Genomic DNA, 12,978 nt, shown 5'->3' with positions numbered 1-12,978 from the left:
CGGCGGTTCCCGGGACTTCCTGGGGGGGTTAGAAGGGGGTGGTCAGTAGGGCAGAGAGGTTCTCCTGCCCCTCTGCGCTTGAGAAAAAGGTTTAGTTCAGATACTATCAGGATATACTTGGGGAACATATAGATATGCATAATGTAATCTATACAGCCATAGCACCCTGAGAACGCCCCATCTGGTCTGATCTGGGAAGCTAAGCAGGGTCGGGCCCGGTCAGTGGTTGGATGGGAGACCAGCTGGGAACAGCGGGTGCTGTGGGCTGAGCCAGCACTGGGCCCTTGTGGCCAGGAAGCCAATGGGACCTGGGGTGGGTTAGAAGGGGGTGCTCAGTGGGTCAGAGAGGTTCTCCTGCCCCTCTGCTCTGCCCTGGGGAGACCACACCTGGAATATTGTGTCCAGTTGTGGCCCCTCAGCCCATGGTCCCCCAGGAAAAACAAACCAAAGAGGCCAAGCTGACATCGCTTTTATAATTATTTCTCTTTTGTTACAACAAACCAGAAATACAAGAAATTCATCGGAAGTGGAACAGTTCACAGAATGGTGGAAATCAAACCTTGCAGAGGAGCGGAGCCCTTCCCAACCCCCCCGGAGCGCAGGTGGGCGGGGGGACACTGTTTTGGTGACACCAAAAGGCAAAAGGACTGGCAAACAGATTAATTTTGGACCCCATGGTTTAAAAGAGACAGTTCTACCACGCTTCATCATCCCGGCTGTGATCTTACAATCCTGCTGCCCCTTCCTTTAAATCAACGTCTCATTTCTCGCAGATACAGAAACTACCGGCGTCATCTGTTCTAACGTGATGCAAAAGTAACTCAAACTATCTAAAAACAACCAAAAAAAGAACAAAGCAAGGGAGGTTTCAACCTGGGAAATGGTGCACTAAGCATGAACGGAATGCAAACCAACAGGGAGGGAGTTTTGGGGTGAAACGCGACGATTCGTGTGTCTACAAGGAGCACGGCGCCTAAACCCGGCCCCTTCGCCCTGCCTGGATGGGTTTGGTTTTGCTTCGGGTGGGTTCAAGTGAACCGCGGGCGTGAACTCGGCCCTTGGATCCCAAAATGCAACCCCAGAGCCCGAGAGGGACGGCAGGAGGCGTTGAGGAGCACGTCCCCACGTGCCACGCGGTGTCACCGGCCGGCGAGGAACCGCGGATGCGTCTGGAGCAGTCGAGAGAGGGAAAGATATAAAAAACAATCCAAAAAAAGGTTTCATACAACACATAGTATCAAAACGTTAAAGGAACACGCTAAGGTCGGGTCTCTGGGTAGAACGGGGCCGCTCGCTATTCCCGCGGGTCCTTCCATGAATCGGGGGGTTCCGTATTTTTAGCTTTATGGGCATCGACATCACACACAAACTGCAACGAAGAGTCTTTGCGAACGACCCTCAGTCGTTTGTCTCCGGGTCCGTCTGAGCCATGTAAGCATCCAGCTCGGCGTCCAGGTGTCCTTTCGTTTTAGACATGTAAGCGTCTAACTGGTTGTCCAGCTGCTCCTTGGTCAGGGCGGGCCGTGCCGATCCTCTCCCCCGGCCTCTCCCTCTGCCGCGGCCGCCGAAGCCGCCTCGTCCCCGGCCCACCATGCCGCGACCTGACGGGGACACAGGACCATGGTGGCACACGTTGCGCTGGCAAAACCGCGGCCTCTCATCCCACCCGGCTCCGCCACGGGCTAAACTTTCAGCGTTGGAACGCCGTGAGCTTTTCCTATAATTACTCTGATGTTTGCAGAAATACCCAAAAGCCCGCAACCATCGGGGTTTGTCAGGCTAAAAAACAAAGCTAAAGCTACAAGCCAAAGCTGTCAAGAGATCAGCGGCTTCCTGAGAAGCGTCTGGGTGGGCTCCAACAGACACTGGGCCAACGAGAGCGTTTGGCTGATGTTCCCACCAAACATCTGTATTCCATCGCACACCCTATAAAAGGGGGAGATCACGAGGGTCTGGCTTTGTTCAATCAGATGAGGACTGATTGTCACCGCAATCTGAGGCCTGGTGACAAACTGTCACCCTTTATTGCAGGGTGACAATGAACCGTGGCAACAGGGAAGTAAAGAATTAAAGGTTATTTAAGCCCGGGAGCTCGTGTGTACTGACCTCTGCCACCGAGTCCCCCGCGGCCCATGGCACCTCGGCCCAAACCGCCTCTTCCAGGGCCACCGCGACCTCTAATGCCACCTCTTCTCAAGCCCATCCTTGGGGACATCCCTCGTCCTCCCCGAAGGAGGCTCTGACCTTCAAGAGAAGCAATTCCGGTCAAACAAATCAAGTTTGCAGCCGCAGAATCCCAGTCCAGTTGTGGCCCCTCAGCTCCAGAAGGACAGGGAACTGCTGCAGAGAGTCCAGCGCAGCCACCAAGATGCTGGAGGGAGTGGAGCATCTCCCGTGTGAGGAAAGGCTGAGGGAGCTGGGGCTCTGGAGCTGGAGAAGAGGAGACTGAGAGGGGACTCATTGCTGGGGATCAAGATGGAAAGGGGCAGTGTCAGGAGGATGGAGCCAGGCTCTGCTGGGTGACACCAGTGACAGGACAAGGGGCACTGGGTGCAAACTGGAACACAGGAGGTTCCGCTGGAAGATGAGAAGCAACTTGTTGGGGGTGAGGGTGGCAGAGCCTGGCCCAGGCTGCCCAGGGAGGTTGTGGAGTCTCCTTCTCTGCAGACATTCAAACCCCCTGGACCCCTTCCTGTGGAACCTCAGCTGGGTGTTCCTGCTCCGGGGGGATTGCACTGGATGGGCTTTCCAGGTCCCTCCAACCCCTGACATTGTGTGACAAGAGCGCAATGGAGAAGGAACGCGGCGTGGCCGCGGCACTGACCTCGGAGCGGGACTCCTCCCCGCAGCAGAGCTCGTGCCCCCCGGCCGCCGCGCATGGCTCCTCGTGGCAAACCTCTCTGCCCCATGGCCAGTCCTCTGCCCCCCATGGCCCCGCGAGCGAGGGCTCCCGCCGGCCGGCCCAAGCGGGCCTGGATGTTGCTCTTCCCGAGGCGTTGTTTTAAGCTCTTCTGGAATAGATTTTTAAGTAAAACGAAAGTCATGCAGCAATCTCGGACTCGCGAGGCCAACGGCGCTGGTGACAGAAGCAACGCATGGTTTGCGCTTTGTTTTTTAAATAAGAGAGAGTTAGCACTAGGTATGATTAAACTCAAAGGTAGGCAATCTGCTTTGGGAGGGGTGATCTGGGAAGGTCAAAGAGACAACAACGATCCTGGAAGTGTTTAGAAGGAACAATTTGTCTCCAATTATATCACTGCTGCTCAGTTCAACCCAAAGCAGCTACACCTGCTGTGGCACAAGCCCAATTTCCCTCTGCAGAGCAAGCGACATCCGTGCAGCCACGCGTCACAACGTCACTCCCAGTGGCCCTACTGGTACCACCCCATCCCGCTGAAGCATCCACACAAAGGCAACAGCTTGGAAAAGCATCACCTTTCCCATCTATATCACAAAAACTAGGCTGAAGGAATTCACAGCAGAATAGTGACCTCCGTGCATCTGGATTTTAAAGGAGTTTTTGTTCTTCTGGAGGCACCGCTGAACCCTACGAGGAGTTAAGGAGGTGATGGGAGCAGCCTTTGAAGGTGTATTTTAAACAGAGTTGCTTGTCAAACTCCCAGGTCTACTTGACCCAAGCCTGCGGACAGTTGAGCTGGTTCCTCTAAAACCCGTCCCGTCTGTAGCTGCAGGTTTTAAATTAAAAGCCTCAGAGTATAGACAACGATTCATTTTCCAATGGTCTAAAACGCTGCCTCTCTCAGCCCATCCTCGCTGGGAGAAGGGAATGAGAAAGCGGGCGGATGCTCCACGTCCAATTCTTTACGTCACTTACCATGAGTTCAAAGATAAGCTGCTGGACTTTGCATTGAAACAGCCTAACAGTGCTCGCCCCTCCGCTCCGGCTACTGCGCAAACCAGCGTGGAAATCCCATCGCCACAACACCTCCCGCAGCCACCCAAGGGGAATTTCCCCTTCCCCTCCAGGGTTTAATCCCAGAGAAACAAACCTACACCCGACATGAAAATCAAAGCCAAAAAGCTGTTTCTTCCCCGTTCCCCCGCGGCACCTCAATCCAGCAGAGACTCCATGTTCTCAATCCAGCTTCACTTACTACTTAGGAAATCCTTTTCAAACCTTATTCTTTTAAAAGCAGAAGATAATTTAGACGACTATTTGCAGAGCTCTTGTTTACAAGCCCTGTAAGCCCAACTGGCACCACAGTCTGTTTTACAACAGCCGCCTCAAGAGATCTTCAAACCCAGCCGCATTCCTCTTTAGCAGAGTCCTGAATATCAGCGTGTGTGGCAGGTTTAAGCATTTCAACTATGCGGTGCAGCAGCTCAGCTACAAAACATTGCCAGGGCTTTCTCCTCGTGTGCGAGGGAACGTAGGGAATTACACTTAACCACTGCTGCAGCCAAGTCGCGCTGTCTGAATTCACCACGCGTTTCCATTCCTGCCCCACGCGTCCATTTTAAGCTCGTCTTACCAGCCTTCCCACTTAAACACGAGCTTTAAAATGGATCAGAAGCTCAGTAGTTTGCTTAGGTTGAAGGCGATTTGAGGAACGCGCTGTGATTTGTAGCTCTCATCGCTGAAAGGTAAAATGGTAAAGATGCTTTAACGGAAGGAGAACGCAATGCCAGTCCTTAAATCCAGGCTTGCATCCTAGCATTTGCAATCAGAAAATAAACTCGTTCCTCGCCACGCTATTAAGGGGGTGCAGCAAGAGATGGGGAGTTAAGGGTGGGAGCGACCAGCATGGACAGCAATGGTTGGAAAGGACCTGCAGCTAAATAACGAGGTGAAGCACTCAGCAGATCCAGAAACCCAGAATGAGAACATATCTCTGAAAAAACAGAGAGGAGATATGAACAGAGAGCACAAAAAACTACCCCAAACCAACAAAAAAGCCACCACACCTCGAGAATATTAACCGGTGAGTTAAGGGTTACTTATCCAAAAAAAGAGTGTTTCTCGAAAGCAAGAATATCCTGAAAATCCACGCGCCGGGGATGGGTTTTCCTCACCTGTTTGAGCTTCAAAGCGGCCTGGACAGAAGGTCTGTTCTCCATCTGCTGGGCCAGTCTTCTGTTTCTGGCACTGGCCAGTTGCTGCTGCTGCTGCATGGTAGCCCGAATATTCACTGGCATCGGCTGTTTGTTCTTCAGCATGTTAGTAAAGCTTCAAGGTCGAATAAAATGGGTGTTTAAAGAAAGCTTTATTACATACATTTATTGGCATTTCACGGTTCTCAAGATCGGATCTCCAGATCCCACGAACCTTACGAAAAGAGCGGTACTTAGGTCACGTCATGCGTGATGACGTGCTGCGTGTTTTCCACGAGTGTGCAAGGACTGGAAACTCGGAAATGACGTTGTGTATTAATTGAGAAGTGATAGAGCTTTAGGTTACGGAGTTTAGAGACGGCGGAAGGAATGGAAACAAGCAGGAAGCAGAGATGGTCATGGCAGATGAGAGAGGACGTCACGGAAACAGAGAAGCAAACTGAAATCTGACTGCGAAACCCTCAAAGATCTGAGAAAATGGTTTAAAAACTTAATGATTTCCAAAAGATATGAGAGACCGGGAAGAAATGCCACCACCTGAGCGTTCTTTTGCATAAAAACAGCTCATTTGGCAAGTTATTTGGGGCATAATCACCTGTGTTTAATAGCGGTGGAACACGGAGCGAGATGGTAAAGCTCCTTAGCAGCAACCCATCCGCTACACAAAACCGCAAAAGAAAACACGTAGAGATGAGGAATATGGACTGACCGAAATGAAACGGGCCAGCAGGTCCCCCCGAGCTGAACCAAGGAGCGCTGAGCAGCGTTTCAGGCCAGATTGAGATCCACAGTGCAAAAAACAGCTCCGTCTACCCCTGGCTCGATGACACCGCAATTAATCCAAAAGCAATTAGTAAGAAAGCAAAACACAACCGCGGCGTCGCCGTTACTCGATGGCACGGAAAGGAACCAACACAACGCTCGACAGGAAGGAACCAAAGCAAATCAGCATCGAGGAGAAGAGAGAGATGGAGATGAAGCGAAGCGTTTGCCTCTTACAAGGCCCAAAACGGTGTTAAAGGGCCTTCGGGCTGGTTTAACGACCTGCTGCGTGCCTCTTACAGACCGGCCCCGGCGCGGCCGCCTCGGACAGCGCAGCAAGCCCGCCGCAGCGGGGGTAACATGCTACCGCGCCGCAGCCGCGGCCAGCTAAATGTAAAATACATGTGGAAGAAAAACAGGGAGGGTGCGAGGATTCTCTCTTTTGTTCTACCACATCCCACCATATTTACGTGTCGGATAGTTTAACGTTAAGCGCTACGGATAAATCCCTCCGCAACGCTCGCCCTTTTAACCTTGCGCGCCACATTTGTTGCTGTTTAAGACAGAGGTGCGTAGGCATCTGCTTGTTTTAGTGAGGTTAAAAGAGGGCAGAAACCACGTTGGTTTTTTGGACACCGGACAGCAATAATTAAGTAAAAAAATATCTCTTATGGGCTGAAGCTGCTGTTGGCTTCCTCACCGCTCGTTCAGAGACATCTTGGTGGTGCTCTTTAGCACAACCTTCGGTGCTGACTGTGCAGCCATCTTCAGATCGAGAGAATCTGCAAAACACACAAGAACCGGGTTTAACAACCAGCACGGAGATCTTGTGCTTGCTCGATCACGCAAAACCCCGCGTTCCGGCTCTGCTAGCGGAGAGAAGCGAGAAAACCGAGTTACTCGTGTGCCATTAATGCGTTTTTGCCGGGTTTTCCGTGATGCAGTAGGTTTGGTGAACGAGCAGCTTTTGCTAACTCATCTCACCAAGCAGTCGTCCCTTTAGGAAGGGAAAATCTGATCGCTGGCAGGAGTAATGCTGCAAAAATCCAGCACATCAAACGGCACCCAAAGGTTCAGTCCAGCACCTGCTGGCACTGCCACAGCTCCCTTTTAATTTCTTTTTGATGTATATCACATATTTGGCAATAAAATTCCAATATCACTCTACAGAAGTCCTATATACTTTCGATAATTTCAAGCCCCATCCTCCCATACGATGTTATGATCGCAACCGCTGGGATGGAGGTTCAGGATGGAGTAACTTTGTCTTTTTTAGTAGCTTATGATCGCAGTTCTCACCACATTCCGCAGCAGAGCAGGAAAGGGACTTAATTTAAACGCAGCTGTTCCTGACCTCGGGCTCAAGCCGTGACGAATCCCACCGAAACGTGCACAGCTCAAACTACGCGGATCGACTGCGCTTATTTTTAATTAGCATCAAATTTAATCCCTATTTAAGGATTTAACCGCATCCCGCAACGGCGCCCACGGACCCGCGGGGACCCGAGAGGAGCCGAGAACGCCCGAGGGGACCCGAACCGCACGATGTTGGACCCGAGAGGAGCCGAGAACGCCCGAGGGGACCCGAACCTGCCCGATGTTGGACCCGAGAGGACCCGAACCTACCCGATGTTGGACCCGAGACCACCCGAGGGGACCCGAACCGGCCCGATGTTGGACCCGAGAGGAGCCGAGACCGCCCGAGGAGGAACCGAGAGGACGCGATGTCGGAACCGAGACCGCCCCGGGGGGACCCGAGAGGACCCGAGACCGCCCGGGGGGGGACCCGAGACCGCCCGGGGGGGGACCCGAGACCGCCCGGGGGGGGACCCGAGACCGCCCGGGGGGGGACCCGAGACCGCCCGGGGGGGGACCCGAGACCGCCCGGGGGGGGGACCCCGCGGGCTCCCTCCCCGCTCCCCCACCGCTCCCTCCCCTCACGCCCCTCCCGCTCTCACCGAAGCACACGGTCGCCAGGTCTCCGGTGGGGCTGAGCCGGCGGGTGGCGCGGGGTGTGGGGCTGAGTCCGGCGCCCTCCGCCCGCTCCCGCCGCACTCAACGTCCCGCGACAAAATGGCGGCGCCTGCGACCACAGCACCTTCCTCCTCCCAGCACCAAGCCGGCCCAAAATGGCGGTGGCGGCGCTCAGGGCGCAGGCGCAGAGCCCGGCGCGTCACCGCCCACCCCCTGCTATTGGGCGGGGCAGCCCTGACGCAGGCCCCGCCCCTTCGGTCATTGGTTGAGTGGGCGGGGCCAGGCCGTGGGCAGGGGGCTCAGGCAGGGGGGTGGTCGAGGGTTCGATCCCCGGGTGCTCCCGCTACGAGGAGCGGGCGCCCGAGCCCCGGGTCGTCGAAGGCCTCAGGAGACCTCATGGGTCCTGCGGTCGCCCCGGGACTGGACTGGTCCTGACCCCGAGAGCCCGTGCGGGGAGCCCGGCACAGCCCCGGCAGACGATGGCGCTGGCGGCCCTGAGCGGGACCGGGCGGGCGCAGCGCGGGGGCTGCTGGCGGGTGTCCTGCTGGGCGCGGAGATCGGAACCGGTTCCTCCAGCCCCACGGGGCGCGGTGCCTCCGGAGGGACGGGCGAGCGCCGAGTCCCGGCCTGCGGCTGCCCCCCCAAACCCTCATGTCCCTGTGCTGCACCCCATGACAGAACCCCAGAATGTCAGGGGTTGAAGGGCCCTGGAAAGACCATCCAGTGCAATCCCCCGGAGCAGGAACACCCAGCTGAGGTTCCACAGGAAGGGGTCCAGGGGGTTTGAATGTCTGCAGAGAAGGAGACTCCACAGCCTCCCTGGGCAGCCTGGGCCAGGCTCTGCCACCCTCACCCCCAACAAGTTGCTTCTCATCTTCCAGCGGAACCTCCTGTGTTCCAGTTTGCACCCATTGCCCCTTGTCCTGTCACTGGTGTCACCCAGCAGAGCCTGGCTCCATCCTCCTGACACTGCCCCTTTCCATCTTGATCCCCAGCAATGAGTCCCCCCTCAGTCTCCTCTTGTCCAGCTCCAGAGCCCCAGCTCCCTCAGCCTTTCCTCACATGGGAGATGCTCCACTCCCTCCAGCATCTTGGTGGCTGCGCTGGACTCTCTCCAGCAGTTCCCTGTCCTTCTGGAGTGGAGGGGCCACAACTGGACACCATATTCCAGATGCAGATCCCGGGCTGTGGGGCAGGGTGGGGCGCAGGGTGCGATGGAGGAGCCACCACAGCCTGGAGACGGGGATGTCTGCAGGCACTTGGGGTGACCCTGGGTGACTTCTCGCTGTGACCTCGCGGCTCGGGACAGGGAAGGCTCCCTAAGGCAGAAACCCCCACCGTGGAACCGAACTGACAACGTGCCGCTGGCTGGGTGGGGGCCTTTATTGTGGAGCTGGATCCCCGCGGGGTGCTGGGGAGCTGGGGGTGAGCTGGGGCGTCAGGGGGGATCTCTGCGTTTTGGGGACACCGCGGTTGGCGACCGGCCGGGCTCAGGCGTTCTCCCAGAAGAAGGTGTTGCAGGCCACGGTGAGGGCGGCCACCAGGACCACGTACTCCTGGAAATCCACCTCCCCATCGCCGTTCTCATCCAGGTCCTGCATGATCTTCTCCACGGCGCCCGTGTCCTTCTGGGTCTGTTGTGGGGGGCGCACAGGGTGAGGCCCTGGGGCTCAGCACTGCGCTGGGACGCAGGGAAATGGGGACACCACGGAGGGAAAGGGGACCCCGGGAAGCAAAGGGGACCCCCAGCTCCCCGCACATGCAGCCCCTACCTCCAGGAAGCAGCCCAGCTCGCTCTGCAGCAGCTCCTTCAGCTCCTTCTTGCTCAGCTTGTACTTGTCCCCCTCTTTGCCCGAGTAGTGGTGGAACACGTTGATGAGCGTCTCCATGGCCCCTTCCAGCTGCGATGCCATCGCTCTGGCTGCGGGGAGGCACCCGCCGCGTTACGGGGGGACAGCCCCACACCACAGCACCCCCCGCTCTGTCCCCTGCTGGGGCGTCACACGCCGTCACCTCCACCCCAGCCCTTGGCAGGGCTGTGGGAGGGGGGTCCCGGCCGCCAGCCCCCTCGGATGGGGCACCCGCGCTCACCTGAGCTCCGCGCCGACTGCGCCGGGCCGGGGCGGCCGGGATGTTAAATAAGCTCCAGGCCCCCTCCCTCCGGGAGGATCCGATACCGGGGCCGGGCAGCCCGGCTGGCACCGCTGTGCCGCCTTCGCGGGGGCCGCGGCACGGGGAGCGCGGACCCCCGGCGCCGGCTCGCCCCACACCGGGGTGACGCAGGGGAGCGTCTCCAGCCCCACCGGTGCCTATGGGGCGGCGTGGGGCAGGGGACGGGTGGGCAGCGGTGCCCAGAGTCACTTTGCGGGGGGCTTGGGTGTCACCGCCGCCGCCACCGGGGCCGCCGTGGGGTATGCGGGGTGGCATTGGGGTCCCTCACTGGTGTCACCCCAGCTTGGCTGTGCGGCCAACATCCCGCAGTGCCGGTGGCCCCGGTGGCACCGCGGCGCCCGGGGGCTGACCCCGCGGCGTCACCCGCCGGCGTCCCCCATCTGTCAGCGCCGCGGTGCCGGAGCCCCCCAGCCCTCCTCCCCATGGCCGATAAGCCGCAGGTGTCCGGTGTCCTGGGCCTCGCAACGGGAGCCAAGCGGGGCCGGGGGGAGCCGGCGGGGGCTATCGGGTGACTGAGCCCCGGCCCCCCGGGGCCGCCTGCTCCCTGCGCACACAGAGGCCTCTTGTCAAATTCAAAGAGCCCCACAATCCCAGCCCGGACGTTGCTCCAGCAACGGCGCGGCCAAGAAACCAGATTCCCGAGCTGGTATGGCTGATGCCGATAATCCCGGCCCCGCCGCGGCTCTGCTTACGGCCCCCCCGGCACCCGCATCCCGGCGCTGAGCCCCCAGACTCAGGCGGTCATGATCATCCCCCCATGTTTTTGGGACCCCCCACATGGGGGCTGCCGGGAGCTGCTGGTGCGGCCGTGTGGTTTTCGCAAGAGCCGGGTGGTGCCAGGCCCTTTATCCCGGATTCCAGTCCTAATTTGGGGTTAATTATATCCCGCTCCCTCCGTTTCCATCTCCCGCACTTCCTGGCCCTGCGGTTGGGAAACGCCGTGGCTGCATGGCACCCCCCCCAGGACCCCAAAATCACCCCCTGACCCATTGTGGCCACCCCACTGTCACCACCCTGCGCTGGGGGGCACAGCGTGGGGGGCTGGGGGGTTTGGGGTGATGTGCGGGGTCTTGGGGATCCAACCTGTTCTGCACATGGGGCGGCAGCAAAGGGGGTCTGGCCTGGAGGGGGGGTCTGGGGTGGACGTGGGGGTCCCAGATGGATATGGGGGTCCCAGATGAATTTGGGGGTCCCAGATGGATGGGGGTTCCCCGATGGATATGGGGGTCCCATATGGATGAGGGTTCCCAGATGGAAGGGGATTTCCAGATGGATATGGGGGGCTCAGATGGACATGTGGGTCCCAGATGAATTTGGGGGTCCCATATGGATGAGGGTTCCCAGATGGATATAGGGGCCCCAGATGGATTTGGGGATCTCAGGTGGATATGGGGGTCCCATATGGATGAGGTTCCCAGATATATTTGGGAGCCCCAGATGGATGTGGGGGTCTCAGATGGATATGGGGGTCCTAGGTGGATGGGGGTCCCAGATGGATGAGGGTTCCCAGATGGATTTGGGGGTTTCATATGGATTTGGGGTTCCCAGATGGATGAGGGTTCCCAGATGGATATGGAGGATCCAGATGGATGGGGGTTCCCAGATGGATATGGGGGTCCCAGATGGATGGGGGTCTCAGAAAGATGGGGGTTCCCAGATGGATATGGGGGTCCCAGATGGATTTGGGCATCTCAGATGGACATGGGGGTCCCATATGGATGAGGTTCCCAGGTGGATATGGGGGTCTCAGACGTATATGGAGGGCCCAAATGGATTTGGGGTTCCCAGATGGATTCGGGGGTCCCGGATGGAGGCTCAGGAGCTGCTTCTGAGCGGGACACGCTCCCATTTTCGGTGCGGGGCAGCGAGTGGGGCTGGGGGGCTCAGGAGAGCCGGATCCACCCTGAGCCTGGGGCCGGGCACACGGTGCCATTGGCCCTCACTCAGCGCCGGCACAGCCGGGGCCGCTGCACCACGCACCCCACCAACCCATTGTGCCGAGCTCCCCAGGGCTCCAACCGCCCTCGGGGGGCCCTTGGATTGAACCCCAAACCCGCGGGAGAGCCGGGTTTGTCCAGGGCTTTCCCGCGCGGCGGGGCCGGGGTGCTGCGGTGAACCCCGACGCCGCGGGGGTGCCGGAGGGGTCGGTCGCCCCGAGCGCCGCCGGAGCGGGCCCGGCGTGTCCGCGCTGGTGGATCCCCAGGACGAGCCCTTAGCAAACCGGGAGCAGCGAGGGACATGCCAGGAGGTTTACACACATCTTGGAACAGGTTTCAGCCACGGTGACTCCCGGTGCTCCACTTTGACCCAGCTAAACCAGTCGCTCCAGTTGCTGGTGCCGGGGCTGGGCTGATCTTGTCTCCCTGTCCCATCGTGGAGAGGGGAAGAGGCTTTTCCATGGGGTTTGCAGGGGGCAGCTGCTGGGTGCCCGCCGTGCCAGGGTTGGGGACACCGTGGTGGCTCAGCCCCAGATCGCTGCGCCCCGCACCGTGATGGAGGGGGCCGGTGTGACCATCCCTGCTAGAGCCAACACGCACTGGGGACAATGGGACACGGTGGGTTCCAGTCCCTTTGGACACACGGGGACGCGCCACGCGTTGCCCCCTCCGGTGTGCCCGGTGTCACCTCTCCCTGCCCGCGGGGACGGCCCCGAGCGGCACCCCGGCCTCGACCGGGAGGTGCTGTTTCTCCCGCCACCTGTGATTTGGCCGCATCCTGTCGCGGGGCCGCTGCAGCACCTGCTGCCTCCTCACCCCACCGTCCCGACACCCCGAATTCCAGGGGGAGCGAGTCACGGGCCCGCCTGGCTCTCGGGGTGGGTGAGTCACCCCAAACTTGTCCCCGTCCCCGCCGAGCCTGACTCACCCCAGCGGTTTCCCAAGAGCCCATCTCAGTCCCCTGACGTTTGGGGCTCCCCGGAAGTGCCGTCCCCGTCCCCCCGTCACCCCGGGCAGGGGGCCGGGCCGGATGGGGCTGCAGGAAGCCAATTCCTGCCCC

At 59.0% G+C, this 12,978-nt stretch overlaps 2 protein-coding genes and 1 pseudogene across 3 annotated transcripts; 1 reads left to right on the top strand and 2 right to left on the bottom strand.

Annotated features, from left to right (window-relative positions):
- The first annotated feature begins 148 nt into the window (after positions 1–148).
- LOC136113051 (5S ribosomal RNA) lies at positions 149–267 on the top strand (annotated as a pseudogene).
- A 192-nt stretch (positions 268–459) lies between these two features.
- CHTOP (chromatin target of PRMT1) lies at positions 460–7,972 on the bottom strand. Of its 2 annotated transcripts, none has more exons than XM_065857671.2 (6): positions 7,794–7,972; positions 6,536–6,617; positions 5,035–5,188; positions 2,825–3,011; positions 2,107–2,244; positions 460–1,601 (listed from the first exon to the last, which is right to left on the bottom strand). In XM_065857671.2, exons 2-6 carry the CDS (start codon positions 6,598–6,600, stop codon positions 1,399–1,401), a joined length of 747 nt encoding a protein of 248 aa, XP_065713743.1. In that variant the 5' UTR covers positions 6,601–6,617; positions 7,794–7,972; the 3' UTR covers positions 460–1,398. The 2 variants fall into 2 exon arrangements, with proteins under 2 accessions (XP_065713743.1, XP_065713744.1); XM_065857672.2 differs by having other exon boundaries at positions 2,825–3,008.
- Positions 7,973–9,174: 1,202 nt separating this feature from the next.
- S100A1 (S100 calcium binding protein A1) lies at positions 9,175–10,004 on the bottom strand. Its single transcript, XM_065857716.2, has 3 exons — positions 9,901–10,004; positions 9,582–9,730; positions 9,175–9,443 (listed from the first exon to the last, which is right to left on the bottom strand). Exons 2-3 carry the CDS (start codon positions 9,720–9,722, stop codon positions 9,300–9,302), a joined length of 285 nt encoding a protein of 94 aa, XP_065713788.1. The 5' UTR covers positions 9,723–9,730; positions 9,901–10,004; the 3' UTR covers positions 9,175–9,299.
- Positions 10,005–12,978: the final 2,974 nt, after the last annotated feature.

This window comes from Patagioenas fasciata, chromosome 30, assembly GCF_037038585.1.
Source record: "Patagioenas fasciata isolate bPatFas1 chromosome 30, bPatFas1.hap1, whole genome shotgun sequence".
In the NCBI taxonomy this organism is placed as follows: Eukaryota; Metazoa; Chordata; class Aves; order Columbiformes; family Columbidae; genus Patagioenas; species Patagioenas fasciata.
Note: the sequence above shows the minus strand (reverse complement) of the source record. Positions and strands in the feature narration are given on the sequence as shown.

Excerpts from the sequence above, each read along its gene's own strand:
- S100A1 (XM_065857716.2), bottom strand. The coding sequence starts at position 9,722 with ATGGCATCGCAGCTGGAAGGGGCCATGGAGACGCTCATCAACGTGTTC. Across the intron at positions 9,444-9,581 it reads AGCTGGGCTGCTTCCTGGAG|ACCCAGAAGGACACGGGCGC; the intron begins GTAGGGGCTGCA and ends CCCCCACAACAG.
- CHTOP (XM_065857671.2), bottom strand. The coding sequence starts at position 6,600 with ATGGCTGCACAGTCAGCACCGAAGGTTGTGCTAAAGAGCACCACCAAG. Across the intron at positions 5,189-6,535 it reads AAGATGTCTCTGAACGAGCG|CTTTACTAACATGCTGAAGA; the intron begins GTGAGGAAGCCA and ends TCGACCTTGAAG. Across the intron at positions 3,012-5,034 it reads CCGCTTTGAAGCTCAAACAG|AAGAGCTTAAAACAACGCCT; the intron begins GTGAGGAAAACC and ends AATCTATTCCAG.